Here is a 15,243-nt window from a genome sequence, read left to right as displayed (position 1 = left end):
GTAATTAATCAACTCCTCATTTACATATTTGATTTTTTAAAATAGTTGAAGTATAAAGATAAATGTATACATTTTGGTTTTAAAAAGCAGTTTTCATTTTGTTTTAAACGATAAGGGTCACTATCCCACTATCCGTTTATTTTCAAATATTTAATTATGTTTTAATTATTATATTTTTTATTTACAAATGTATACAGTTCTATTTACAAACTTCCCCCTGTCTGGCTTTTATTTTGAAACTACTTCAGCCTAGTGTCTTTTCGAGCGTGACGATTTCCGGCTACACGGGCTCCAGTATGGCGGCGTCGGGAGAGGAAACGTATTTAGTCGTGAACAACATTCCCGGTCGGTTCCGATCCGCGGATCTGAGGAATTATTTCAGCCAGTTTATAGAGAGCGGAGGTTTCGCGTGCTTTCACTACCGGCACCGGCCGGAGCTGCGTGTCCCGAGCGGAGCGGGAGAAGACGGAGAACGTGAAGCCCCGCCCGCGGCTCCTTCTGACGGTAAACAGTGGAGCTCCTGCTGCTGTGTGGTGTCGGTTCGAGCGCAGGAATCAGACAGATTCATCAGGATGTACTCCGGGAATCAGTGGATCGACTCTTCGGGAAACTGGCTAAGGAATACCTGCTTAATCCGGAGAGTCAGAGTGTCCGAGCAGAGCGGTGAGTGACAGAATAAAAGACCCATGTTTACCTGACTTTCGTCACCTGACCTCAATGGTTCGAGTCCCGATGTTGTATCTGGCACCAGCAGAAATTGCTGGTGGGAAGAGTGAAGAAATGTCCAACTCAATACCACGACTGAGGTGATTTCTTTGAGCAAGGCACCGAAACCTCAACTATTATATGTATTATATTCATATTATCATATCACATCATTCATTATATCATATTTTTAACATTTAGCTATCAAATTTTTAAATAAGTTTATATTCTATAATATTAAATTGTTTTAATTAGTTTAGATTTATGTATTTCTGTAATTAAAATGAAACAGAATGTTAACTAAATTATTATTTGAAAAAGCAAAAATAAATCAAATTATAAATAAATGAAAAAGAGAAATAATGTATTATTTTGTTTTTATAATATAAACAAAAAACCTTCATGAATTATTTATAATTTTTTACATTTCATTTAAAATTAATATTAAATTCTGAATGAAATCTAAGCCCATTCTGGGACAGCAGACCTATTCAGATGACTCTGATTGGGCAAAATTTGCTTAGCCACACCCCTTCACCTGTAAGCTTGCAGAGCTAAAAAAAAATACAACCCCGCCTCCTACTCAATATTCAGTTTCAGTTTGACGTCATCAAACTAAAATAAAACACAAATTTTAATATTATTAAGTTGGAAATAAGTTCATTTTGAGATGTGGTGTGTATGAGGTTTGTGATGTAATAAGGTGCATGTTGCATCATAATAATCGTCATACTGTATACAATTTTGGAAATGTATTAGCTCTTTTATTAATGATAATATACAACAAGATGTTTCTGTTACTTTTAAAGAAATCATGTTTGGTTATTATGAATCTGCCTCTACTAAAAGAAATGCTTGTTTTGTTATAGATAAAAAAAAATTTCTTTGTAAATTCCACATCCACAAATGCAAATTTACTAATACCAACCATATTTTCCTGTTTTTTTGCAAGAATTTAGTCATTATATACATTTAATTTCATTATCTAAAAATAAGAAAGCAAACAGAACTATTTTATTTTGTAATGACATTAATTTATGTACTGTTATTGACTCTTAAATGTCTTACAATCAAGTTTATATCATGTTCTTTATTTAAAATTTTTTTCTTCTTTCTCTCTCTCTCTCGTATCTCTTTTTCATTGACAATATAATTCATATTCTGTATTATTGTTAACAAATATTGGTACAAACTTGTCAACTTTTTTTTTTTGCAAAAAAAAAAAAAAAAATTCATCATACCGTATTTTATCTTCTTTTATAGATTGTGATTTATTCCCGTATAAGACGAAGGCGGAGCTGCGTAGGCATTTGGCCCAATCAGAGCAGTTCACTGAGAGTGACCTGCGGGGCCTGCCAGAGCTGAACCCGCCCGCGCTCATGCCATCAGGGAACGTGGGAACGCCGGTTTCTGTGTTCCTGCAGCTAATCCAGTCCTGCCGCCTGCCCCCGCGCCTCATCCGAAAACTGGGGCTCACCTTCCCTAAAACTGGCTCCAACCGCAGATACGGCAACGTGCCCTACCAATACCACAACACTAGAGTCGTGACGCCTGCGGAGGAGACCGTGTTCACCGCAGGAGGAGTCGAGATCAAAGGACATGCCCACAGGGACACGCCCACAACATCACAAAGAACACAGGGCACAACCTCACACAGAATGCGGGAAACGCCCACAGCATCACAAGCAAAACAAGACACACCCACAACATCACTAACAATACAGGACACGCCCACAACAACACAAACCGTGCAGGACACGCCCACAACCTCACAAAAACAGGACATGCCCAGTACCTCATGCTTAATACAGGACACGCCCCCAGCATCACAAAGAAAACAAGACACGCCCACAACCTCACAAACCATACAGCACACGCCCACAACCTCACAAATGAAACAATTAAACATACCCACAACCTCCCGCATAATACAGGACACGCCCACATACACAGAAAGGATGCAGGACACGCCCTCTCCACCTGTCAATCAACAGTGTCAGGAGGAAGAGAGTGAAGAGGAGCTGTCAGGCCCTGATGATGTGAGTTAAACATGCATTTGATTAAAAATTTATATAATATTATTTAAAATTTATATGGCAATAGTGATTATGGCACTTTTACATTTTATTTATATATATGTGTATATATATATATATATATATATATATATATATATATATATATATATATATATATATATCTTGTCGTGGATCTCAGTTGTAAGAGCAACAAATAATAACTTGATCATTTGGAAAAGTGGCAGAAGGTGGATTTCTCTGCTGAATCATCTGTTGATCTGCATCCCAATCATCACAAATACTGCAGAAGACCTACTGGAACCCACATGAAGACAAGATTCTAATAGAAATCAGTCAAATTTGGTAAAGGAGAAATCATGGTTTGGGGTTTATTCAGTATGGGGGCGTGCGAGAAATCTGCAGAGTGGATGATCAACATCAACAGCCTGAGGTGTCAAGACATTTGTGCTGCCCATTACATTACAAACCACAGGAGAGGGCAAATTCTCCAGCAGGATAGCGCTCCTTCTCATACTTCAGCCTCCACATCAAAGCTCCTGAAAGCAAAGAAGGTCAAGGTGCTCCAGGATTGGCCAGCCCAGTCACCAAACATGAACATTATTGAGCATATCTGGGGTAAAATGGAGGAGGTGGCGCTGAAGATGAATCTAAAGACTCTTGATGAACTCTGGGAGTCCTGCAAGAACGCTTTCTTTGCCATTCCAGATAGGCTTGGGCGGTAATGCGGTATACCGCGGGATCTAAAAATAGCAACGGTGTCAGTTTCAAAACCATTATACCATCATAAAAAACAATGCACTTATATAGGAGACGAGTATTAAGTATTAAATATGATTGATTTAATGCATAAAAATGCGTATGCGTGATTGTCATCATGAGACAGTGTGGAGGAGAGAGAGAGAGAGAGGTGAGGTAAGATGGCGAGTCGCGCACTAAGTGACCTGGTCTCGAAAAAGAACACAACCTCTGCAGTTTAGCAGTATTTCGGATTTCGACCGAACGAGAAGGGAGACGTGGTAAATACAAACTAGAGGTCTGGGCTCCCGCTGCTGTGTGTGAAAAAGAGAGAGCAGCAGATCTCTAATACGAACAAGACAAACAGGTGACCGTGATCCTGAGGTCGCATATACGGTATTGAGTTTCTGAATGGTTTAGGCACAGGCCAACAGTTTGGTGATGCTGTCTGAGCCTTACAACATCATTTTTTTAATTATGCACGGTAATACTGGATACCGAGGTAAAATAGGGAGGAGGTTTGACGGTATCAAAATTTGGAGACCGCCCAAGTCTAATTCCAGATGACTTAATTAATGAGTGATTTGAGTCATTGCAGAGATGTATGGATGCAGTCCTCCAAGCTCATGATGGAGTCAGACACAATATTCATTCTGTTTCCACTGCAGCATGACCACATATTCTATACTGGACATTATTGAAGGTTCAGTGACCAGACTTCTGTCTGAGCAAAGTCAGACCTTACTGTCCTAATGAAATCATTAATAATCAAGACATGATCATATTTTATTGTGCTCAAATAAGCATAATCTAGAGGCCTTTACCTTTTTTATAAGCCACTTCTGATACCAAATCATCGACTAGAAGTCAAGTTATTATTTGCTGTTCCTAAAACTTGCATAAGGGACAAGACTTTTGTCAGGTAGTGTGTATATATATATATCAGCAGTGTTTAAGTACCTGCTCAAACTCGATACTTTGGCAACCCATATATATATATATATATATATATATATATATATATATATATATATATATATATATATATAATTAGTATATTAGTATGATGTAGGGTGTCCTTTTGCAGCGAACACAATGAGTGAGTGTTTCTGTGTTTCAGGATGATGACCGCTGTGAGGAGTGGGAGCGCCATGAAGCTCTTCACGAAGACATCACGGCTCAGGAGAGAAGCAAAGAGCGTCTGTATGAGGAGGAGATCGAGCTAAAGTGGGAGAAAGGAGGATCAGGACTCGTCTTTTACACCGACGCTCAGTTCTGGCAAGAGGAGGAGGAAGGAGGTACAGCAGACACGCTTACACCTCTGTCTTACACTATTAAAGTCTGCAGGAAATCATAATTCACAGTGTTTGTTTTACTAGCGCACAGTCAGTAGACATTTACATGGACAACAATACTCAGGTTTTAATACGATTAAGACAATACTTTAATTTAAGAGTCTACCGTGTAAACAGAGAAATGACATGAAAATGACATGAAACTTTGATAGCGAAGTGACGAAATGACGTTAATTGATCTGTGTGCTATAACATGTAAACGGAAACATTCTAAAAGCATCTCTTATAAACACTTTACTCATATTATCGCCTTGTTTAGATCACGGTAAACCATTTGATTACTGATGTCCATGTAGATGAAGTCAAGTGAACAATGATTCTGACTTGAACTTAACTGATAAAGCCTGGTTTATACTTCTGCGTCGAGTGATCGGCGTGACCCACGGCGCATGCCTTGTGCATTGTCGTGTATTTATACTTCTGTGTGCTGTTTGTGTTGCTCTTCAATAACACTTCTGAAACTCTAGCTGGCAGTGAGGTTTTTATGTTCCTCTGTGTAGAGTTTCTTCACTGGTGTTTTGTTTTTTCCGAATGCTGTCTTAATGTACAAGTAACTATGGGTGCTTTCACATCTGTGGTTCGGTTCATTTGGTCCAGGACCAAGGGCAACAAATGATCCATCGTAGCATTTCTCTGCCGTTTTAGGTCCTTCTCACACCACACTGATCACTTTGGTCCAAACCAGTTGAAAAGAACCAAAATGCGGTCATGTGACAAAATCCACATCTCTCATTGGCCAGATGTTATTGAACGTATTTCCTAAACTGCTTTTCGATTGGTCAGAATTAACATGTGGGAAAATGCCAATGGAACTCCCGCAAGAAAACAAACCAGCAGACACAAAATGTCGCTGCACTGGCTGATGGTATCTCTGCTCATATTATACTGTATAGCTCGTATTCATCACTTTACACAACTATACATTTGGAGAATGAAGCACAGCTGCGGCTGGAAAACAATGTTTTAATGTATTGTAATCGGCGAAGACGTTAGGAGGAGGCGTGAATTCATTTAGCTAAACTGTGACATGGTCATCTTCCGGAAATATTACCAACGATCCATCAGGTAATAATCCTCCCCTCCCCCCCCCACCCCCCCCCCCCCCCACCCGGTTAAAACTGTTGGTACAGCGCTGTCAACAAGTATTTTTCCTCCACACTGCATAAGATGGGACAGCACATCGGACTACGGCAGCTGGATTAGTCTAAAAAGGTGCAGTACTTTTGCGGTGGGGTCTGTTTTAGTTCTCTCTCCACAAACGAACCGCTCCAGGGTTTGTACGCATACACCTCTTCAAGAAGGTCTCGGTATGCTTTTTTTGGTCCGATTTTGGTGCGCACTCAAGTGCGATTGCTACATTCACACCTGCCCAAGCAAACTGCACCAAGAGCGAAAACGAACTCTAGTGCCATTCAACCGATTTAAATAATACAGGTGTGAATGCACCCTAAAACTCGCTCATTCTGAGGCGTCAATCGGCAGACATGCAACAACTTTATTCATAGGGTAAACGCAAAACAAAACTTTCCATCTGGAGCTCCTTCACAGGACTCGACACTTGTAAACACTCTCTCCAACGGGTTCGAGCGGCTTTTGGTCCCTCCCACTCTTGTCAGTGCTACCATGCCGACCAGTCACAGAGCTTGCGCTACGCATCGTTGCGACTTGTAGTTACGTTTTTTATGAGAGGTGCATGTCTGCGTCGGCCACAGCGAGGGCTATGCGACCACGCGAAAGCTGTGTGGGACCATACGTGTGCGCCTGACGCAGAAGTATAAATCAGCCTTTAGGTGAAAGATGCTTAGCCACACCCCTTCAGCTGTCAAAACTCCGCCCCCTACTCAGGATTCTGCTTCAGAACAATACTGAAGTAATAAACAGGAAAGCTTAAAGATGACGCAAATTAAAATATTACAACTAAAACCAAAATAAAGCAAGTCAGATTTTATCTTTAAGGCATAACATTTATTTTTGCTTTGCTAAAACACATATGCACATTGTTTTTAAAATGTAAGGTTTGTTATATTGTTTTCATATATTGTGTTTGCAGAATTAGGATGATAAATAAATGTTTATTTCTTAAAATAGAATTAATTGTGTGACGTTTCAACACAAGGTTTTTATAATTAGGATTATAACTGACATAATATGTTGCATTTTGTTCCAATTAAAACGTAAAATAATGTAAATATTCATGTTTTTAACAATTAAATAAGTCTAAATGTGATTGATTTTATTGTTTTAATGTTTACTTTTTCACAATTACGTTAAAGAAAATTCCAAATCAATGTTTTTTTTACTTTTTTTAAAATGGTGATCTAGCCTTTTGTTATTAGAGTATAATGCTGAATGATGCATTGTTTAAGGTATTTTTGTCTCTGATTTCCTCCAGATTTCGATGAGCAGACAGCAGATGACTGGGACGTGGATATGAGTGTTTATTATGACAAAGGTAAGCCGAGCTCTGTGTGTGTCTGTGTCTCTCTTGTATGTGTGTGTGCAGGACATTAATATGTGATTTATTTATTTGTTTCTCTTCAGACGGTGGTGATATGGACTCCAGAGCTTATGTGCGCATGCGTTCTGAACAGAGGCTGCGGGACGGCCTGTCGAACACACACATTGGCAGCTTCGAGAGGTTCACTAAGGTCAGTTCAGTGCAATTAATCAAAGTTTTATGTATATTTTTGCTTCCAACGATTATGAAAAAACTTGGAGATAAGACAATTATTGAGCATAAATAGTCCTCACATTAGATTAGGCTACAAAACTGCATGGAGCTGTGTTCATAAAGCGTTTATTGACATACAGAATAACTATTACTATATGCCTGAATAATACGATATATTAATGTTGATTTGAGGAGTTTATTAATCATTTACTTACTCTGAATGAATACCACAAACTACTCTTAAAGGTGCTGTATGTAAGTTTCTGACTCTTCTAAAGCATAAAACACCATCATATGTGTGCAGATATTTCAGAAACATGCTGAGTGAACATACTAGTTTATCTGAAAAACAGTTTTGTAGTCAGATATTCTCAACCCAGGCTCATTCTGAAAACGTAGTCCCCTGGATGTTTCTGGAGACCGCGAAATACATCCCTCGAGGTACGTATTTTTTGCAGTTTTTGTTTTTGCGTATCTAGAAGAGGCAGCTGTATTCGCTTTTTCATATTTCAAATTTCTCTCGCAAGTGGCGTTCGCGCCCGCTGTTCTCGCGTAAACCCACCAGAGGCCGCTGTCGACCGAGCGTCTGACTGACTGAATGACTGGATGACTGACTGGTCGGCCGACCAATCAACAGACCCCCGATTGAACCACCCACCCAGTTACTTCCCTAAAACCCAACCCACGATTTACAAAAGCCGTCCAGAAAAAGAAAAGCCCTCATCTGATTTTTACCACGTTTTCGGATTTTACAACACTCTCACCCTGTTATTCACTTGTTCATTTTATTTTTTGGATTCTGTTTTTATCTTACCTGATTTCTGGAACCGCTCTTCCCCGAATTCGAACCCCGTCGTCATCGTGGTCAGCTCCTCTCTGCGTCTCAAGTCCGCCGACGTACACGACAAGCTAACTGGACAAACTGGTTGCAGTGGGAAAGCCCTCCACATGGGGTAAGCTGTCAGCCGGTAAGTGCGAAAAGGAACAGCGTCACACCGCTCCGTAGCATTTGTTTAAAAAAATGAAATGCAGCCATACGTACCCCCGGCTACATAATTCGCAGTCTCCAGAAACGTCCACGGAACTACGTTTTCAGAATGAGCCTGGGTTGGATATTTTAATTTGAGTGTTACGTGTCGGACCACTGTCTTTCTTTTGGTCATTTAACCCTCCCACTGCCAGTTTAGCCAATTATATTTCAGCACTTCGGGTTGCCAGATGGTGGAAAACAGCGTATTACATTCATTTAGTCATGAAGGCTCAAAGCATGCATCTGTGACCGAAATGTGACCTCTGGTTGACAGTAGCAGACTCCGAAATGAGACGCAGATTCAGAGTTCCACATGAGGTGGTTATTATTTGGCAAATAATATAAATATTATGAACGCAAACATTAGGTGAACAGGTTACATTGTAAACCTGTGTCCTAACAACAGGCCACATGATGAGATTTGCAGTGATAAACAATTTGGCTGTTTGCACTAGACGAAACACAACAGAAGTGTAAATACAACCATTCAGAAGCACAGAATAGTGCACTCACTGCACTCTAGCGAAATGGTAAGGTTTATAATCTAATGAATACATATTAAACCTCTTTATTATTATTAAATGTAGATGCTGAATCACTGATATGTGTTAAATTGCACTGAGTCACAATTCTAAAGTTTCAGACGGTTCATTTTATTTTCCAGCTCTGAGGTGAACTATGCTGCTGCTTTCAGTAGTATGGCAATAAATATCACGTAAAATGACATTCAAGCGCACATTATTATTATATTTAAATTAGCTTTGAGGCTCGAAAGTCAGACACACTCCTGTTGGTGTGTCAATCTGGCGACTTGCGCTTGCGTGGAGTCTTCGGGGGAGGGGCCGAGTGAATGCGTTTTGAACCAGGAGTGCAATATCTAGTTCAACCACTGGGTGACAAACATACACAGTGAACCTTTAAATACAAATGGTTTGTAAATAAGCCAATACTTAATTAAATAGTACAATATTACTCATTAACAATGTATGAAAAATACAATTATTAAAAACATTCTGCATGTGCTTATAAGTAAAGAACACAGCGTTTGTAGCTGTTTTTATATACTCATGTCTTATAATGTAGAGCTAATGCTTGAGCTATTTTCTAATGCTTAATAAATGATTTATAGTGTGTAGTTATTATAAAGTGTTACCAGAGACACTAATAGTAGTCATCTATTAGCCCGAGATCTGCCTAAATGAGCAAATACATGCATAAATGTGTCAACGTGGCACTTGGTGATTCTTCATATTTAACCCTTGGTTTTTCATGTAATAACTGATAAGTTGAGATCATCAAGCACACTCTTTCCGGGTTGTGTCCTCAATCTGGCAACCTGCATGTGGGAAAAACAAAAAAACTCCAATATTTTGGGCTCCAATACTTAGGGTTCAAACGGTCATGGAAAACCTGGAATGGAATTTTGACATGGTGTTTTCCAGGCCTGGAAAAGTTTTGGAAAAACAGAAAGTTCTGGAAATTGCTAATTCAAAATACTTGAATTAGGGCTGCGCGATATTGGAAAACTTTGACATTACCATATTTTGTATTTCTGTGATGTATATTGCGATGTAAACACAACTTCACCAGATGATTTAACAGGTTTATTTGGATTGATTGGGGGGATTTAGCAGAGGGGAGTGAATCTCGAATAATATATAACAAGTAAATTACAAGCATAGATAAATAAAATATAGCAAAGATGTGAATTATAGTTTTCAGGTATTCACTATTCAGGTACAAATATTGAATAGTCAACACTGCACAGTCTTCAGTGTAGATTATTTCATCTTTATTAAAGTTACAAAAAATGACCGGATGTTTTAAACTTTGAAATATTAAAATATGTTCTCACAGGCCTTAAAGGGACAGTTTACTCAGAGATTAAAATGCTCTCACTATTTACTCACACTTCACTTGTTTTAATAGTAAATGAGTTATTAAATTATATTTAAAAAGAATGTTTGAAACAAGTGAAGGGTGTAATGAAAATGGGAAGTCATTTTTGGGTGAACTATCTCTTTAAAAATGCATGCAGATGATAAACTTTCACTCCATTATGATTAAACTCTGTATTAAACTATAATGCCAACATTGCATATCCTGTGATGTGACTATTGCTGATGCACACATTTTGACATCGATGCTGAAACGATATATTGTGCAGCTCTAACTTGAATATAGCTTAGTTGTCTTCACTTTTTTCTGTCCTTCATGTTCTCACATTATTAGTGCTGTTTCAGCATTATCAAAATCAATTTGACATAGATATAAAAACAAATGTAAATAAAATAGATTGCTGTGTGTTCTGTGATATGCTGTAATCAATTTGAACGTCATTGTTTTTCTTATTATTAACCCTTTATATGTAGACATATTCGGAGGGTGAACAAACTCCAGGGTAAGGCTAACATATGCGCTGCACTTTAATGCATTTAAAAAGACTTGCGACCGACCAAGAAGAGGTTTTAACAAAAGCACCGCCTATCAACAAACGTCTATTATATTCAACACACACATTAAATTATTTTATTATCTAACCCACTGATCTACACTACCGGTCAAAAGTTTGAGGTCAGTTTATTTATTTTTTATTAACATTACTTTTATTTAAAAATCTAATTAAAATTCTGTTCATCAAGATGGCATTTATTAAATATTTAAAAACTGTTAAATACTTATTTATTAAATATTTATTTATTACTTACTGTATGCAGTTTCACATTAAATTATTACTACTTGTTGCTTTTATTACTATTACCAGTAATAACTTTATAGCTCTTAATAAGAGTGATTTCTGAAGGATCGTGTGACTCTGAAGACAGACGTAATAAAGCTGAAAATTCATCATGGCGGACACACCCCTCACTACTCTGCCACCCTAGGCGGCCACCTAGGTCGCCTCCGGATACGCCGGCCCCGAGAATATGAAATCATTCTCTTTTTCACGAGGCCAATCGAAAACCGAACTTGTAATTCAGCAATAAATATTTGACCTTTTAAAATATAAAACTCCAAACGATTGCCTGAGCAAGATTACTACACTATAGACTAGACTACGTTACAATGAAACTACCAATTTAATGCTGAAAACAAGTTAAACCAGTGTAATATATTATTACACCTCTCTTGTAATACTCATTTGTTGTTTTATTACTTATGTCCTTGACCAGCAAATCAGAATAGTCCGCTGGCCAGCACTTTTGGTTTGGTTTTCAGAGCAGCTGTTAACTCCAGTAATAAACAGCGCTCATCAGTGTAACGTGCGGGGTTGGACAGTTCCATTTTTGTGCGGAGGGGGACTTTAAATTTGATTGACAAACTTACAATAGCTAAAGTGTTGTGTTAATCATCAACATTAAATTACATTCATATTGCGCCTTACACCCGTTACATGTTTTCAATGCATTTTTTTCTTTGCTGCTATCTCCCTGGTCTCTGGCCAGGGGGAGGCTAAGCCTTCCCCAGCCTTACACACGCTCTGCCTATGTATGTAGACATTATATTTAATTATATTTTGGAATTATAATACAAATCATGGAATTTTAGTAGTAAAATGTGTATAATGAACCCTGAATACCTTGTTCAGCCTCTAAGTGTCAATCCTACATGCTGCACCTTTAAGTAACACTATGATCAATAATGTAATTCTGTATTGATCAATGAAATACATTTTTGATGGTAATTATTATAGTCATTTAAATTCAATTCTATTGATGTATCATATAATTGGTAATTACTTTTCTGAAGTAACTGTCCCTATCATGCTGCTGATTGTGACCTCTCTCTGTGTAGGGTGTTGGCAGGAGACTGATGGAGAAACAGGGCTGGAGGGATGGAGAAGGTTTGGGGAACAGTCAGATGGGAATGGCGGAGGCGCTGGAGAATGAAGGACAGCATCCACACTGTAAGAGAGGCTTTGGGTGAGTGTGAGCTACACACACACGCACACACACGCACACGCACGCACACGCACGCACACGCACACACACACACATTAGGGGCTGAACGACTTTAATAACATACAAAAGTAAGTCCAAACTAAAAATCTAAAGTTGAGTTGACATTGTCGCTGGTGACGTCATCAACAAAACACTACATGCAAAATTTTTTTTATATGTATGTATGTATGTATGTATGTATGTGTGTATGTGTGTATGTATATATATGTATTTGTGTTATATACATATACATGTATATAAATATGTATATGTATATATATATGTATGTGTATATGTATATATATATATATATATATATATATATATATATGTGTATATGTATATATATATATATATATATATATATATATATATATATGTATATATATATGTATATATATATATGTATATGTATATATATATATATATATATATGTATATGTGTATATGTATATGTAAATATGTATATGTATATATGTGTATATGTATATATATATATATATGTATATATATGTATATGTGTATATGTATATATATATATATATATATATATATATATATATATATACATATATACATATACATATACATATATATATATATATAGGAAAAATGCCTACAAACACTTGTGCAACACTATAGTGGCAGATGTAAACAGCACTGTGTGTGTTGTCAGTGCTGGTCAGGTGTGCATGTGTGCTTCATGCTTCTGTCAGTCTATGTCGCTCCTGTCGCTGTTCATCTAAAACTCCACATCTATAATCCTCTTAGTCTACGCTGACATTATCTTCAGCAGCTCAAACACTCTAATGGCTAATGGACAGTGGCTGCTTCTCACTCAGGGCTGCTGTTTATGCTAATGAGGGAGCGATTGGCACTAGTGGGCGGGGCTTTCCCCCTCTGATGACACGTACAAAGGGAGAATGTCAATCAAAGTGTTTCTGCAGACTGTTTTGATTAAGTCTGATTATAAAACACAGTTAATCAATTTTCACCATTAAAGGCTGGAGATATTCACACACTGCTGACACACAACTGGGTTTAAACCCCTTATAAAAGGGATTTCTGCAAAATAAGTGGCTTTAGTGTGTTGGTCAATATGATACTGATTTTCTACTATTTTCTATTTTTTTTGCTGTCTCGTGTATTTCAGGTATCATGGAGAGAAGCTCAACTCGTTTCTTCCAGCTAAAAAACCCAGAAAAGACTTTCATATTTCAACAGTTTATGATGAACCTCGAGATATTGATCAAGGTGATGAACTGCTGCGGCGGCAACCCAACACCAGCATGAAGTACAGACAGCGGGGGATGAATAATAACCCAAACAGATGACCAGTGTTATTAACTATTCATCACCACTTCATCGTTTAATGGTGCTATTCCAAAAAAAAGATAATGCTAAATGTTTTTATGCAGAGCTGTAAATAATACTCCAATGATTTTATTTTATTGGTATTAAAAGTGGTCAGTGCTACAAGATACACTTCTGTCTGTTTAATCCTCAGTTACTATTATGTGCAGATATATGTGTTATTAAAGTAGTTTGCAGTTCTGTGAAGAAATTACTTGTTTAATATGATTTTAGTATTTATCTTAAATATAAGGATAAATAATATTAACCCTTCAACTTTCTCTCTACGAAAAATACATATTTCATTGGGTGAATTGTGTTCCTGACGCTACAAGCTAAATTAGATTTTTTTTGTTTTGTTTCGTTTAATGAAAGCATATGAACAAAATGTCAAGCAGGTGGTTATGATGCCATTTAATAGGGTAAATACAGTCACCAGCCACTTTATTAGGTACACTAGGTAGTGCCGGGTTGGACCCCCTTTTGCCTTCAGAACTGCATTAATCCTTCATGGCAGAGATTCAACAAGCTACTGGAAATATTCCTCAGAGATTTTGCTCCATATTGACATGATAGCATCACACAGTTGCTGCAGATTTGTCGGCTGCACATCCATGATGCCAATCTCCCGTTCCACCACATCCCAAAGGTGCTCTATTGGATTGAGCTCTGGTGACTGTGGAGGCCATTTGAGTACAGTGAACTCATTGTCATGTTCAAGAAACCAGTCTGAGATGATTCAAGCTTTATGACATGGTGTGTTATCCTGCTGGAGGTAGCCATCAGAAGATGAGGACACTGTGGTCATAAAGGGATGGACATGGTCAGCAGCAATACTCAGGTAGGCTGTGGTGTTGACAAGATAATCAATTGATACTAATGGGCCCAAAGTGTGCCAACCTTACCACCTGAATGTGGCAGCAGAAATGGAGACTCATCAGACCAAGCAACATTTCTGCAATCTTCTATTGTCCAGTTTTGGTGAGCCTGTGTGAATTGTAGCCTCAGTTTCCTGTTCTTAGCTGACAGGAGTGGCACCCGGTGTGGTCTTCTGCTGCTGTAGCCCATCCGCCTCAAGGTTGGACGTGTTGTGTGTTCAGAGATGCTCTTCTGCAGACCTTGGTAGTAGCGAGTGCTTATTTGAGTTACTGTTGCCTTTCTATCAGCTGGAACCAGTCTGGCCATTCTCCTCTGACCTCTGGCATCTTTTTCAGACCATTCTCTGTAAACCCTAGAGATGGTTGTGTGTGAATCCCAGTAGATCAGCAGTTTCTGAAATACTCAGACCAGCCTGTCTGGCACCAACAACTATGCCACATTCAAAGTCACTTAAATCCCCTTTCTTCCCCATTCTAATGCATACTTTGACCTGCAGCAGATCGTCTTGACCATGTCTACATGCCTAAATGCATAG

At 38.2% G+C, this 15,243-nt stretch overlaps 1 protein-coding gene across 1 annotated transcript; it reads left to right on the top strand.

Moving 5' to 3' along the window:
• The first annotated feature begins 273 nt into the window (after nt 1-273).
• Nucleotides 274-13,967, top strand: gpatch3 (G patch domain containing 3). Its single transcript, XM_056474618.1, has 7 exons — nt 274-663; nt 1,969-2,744; nt 4,600-4,777; nt 7,227-7,286; nt 7,376-7,482; nt 12,331-12,458; nt 13,630-13,967. Exons 1-7 carry the CDS (start codon nt 297-299, stop codon nt 13,808-13,810), a joined length of 1,797 nt encoding a protein of 598 aa, XP_056330593.1. The 5' UTR covers nt 274-296; the 3' UTR covers nt 13,811-13,967.
• The last annotated feature ends 1,276 nt before the right edge of the window (nt 13,968-15,243 follow it).

The sequence above is a fragment of the Danio aesculapii genome, chromosome 16 (assembly GCF_903798145.1).
Source record: "Danio aesculapii chromosome 16, fDanAes4.1, whole genome shotgun sequence".
Classification (NCBI taxonomy): domain Eukaryota; kingdom Metazoa; phylum Chordata; class Actinopteri; order Cypriniformes; family Danionidae; genus Danio; species Danio aesculapii.
The sequence above is the reverse complement of the archived record's forward strand: the minus strand, read 5'-3'. Positions and strand labels throughout refer to the sequence as shown.

Excerpts from the sequence above, each read along its gene's own strand:
- gpatch3 (XM_056474618.1), top strand. The coding sequence starts at position 297 with ATGGCGGCGTCGGGAGAGGAAACGTATTTAGTCGTGAACAACATTCCC. Across the intron at positions 7,287-7,375 it reads GAGTGTTTATTATGACAAAG|ACGGTGGTGATATGGACTCC; the intron begins GTAAGCCGAGCT and ends GTTTCTCTTCAG. Across the intron at positions 7,483-12,330 it reads GCTTCGAGAGGTTCACTAAG|GGTGTTGGCAGGAGACTGAT; the intron begins GTCAGTTCAGTG and ends CTCTCTGTGTAG.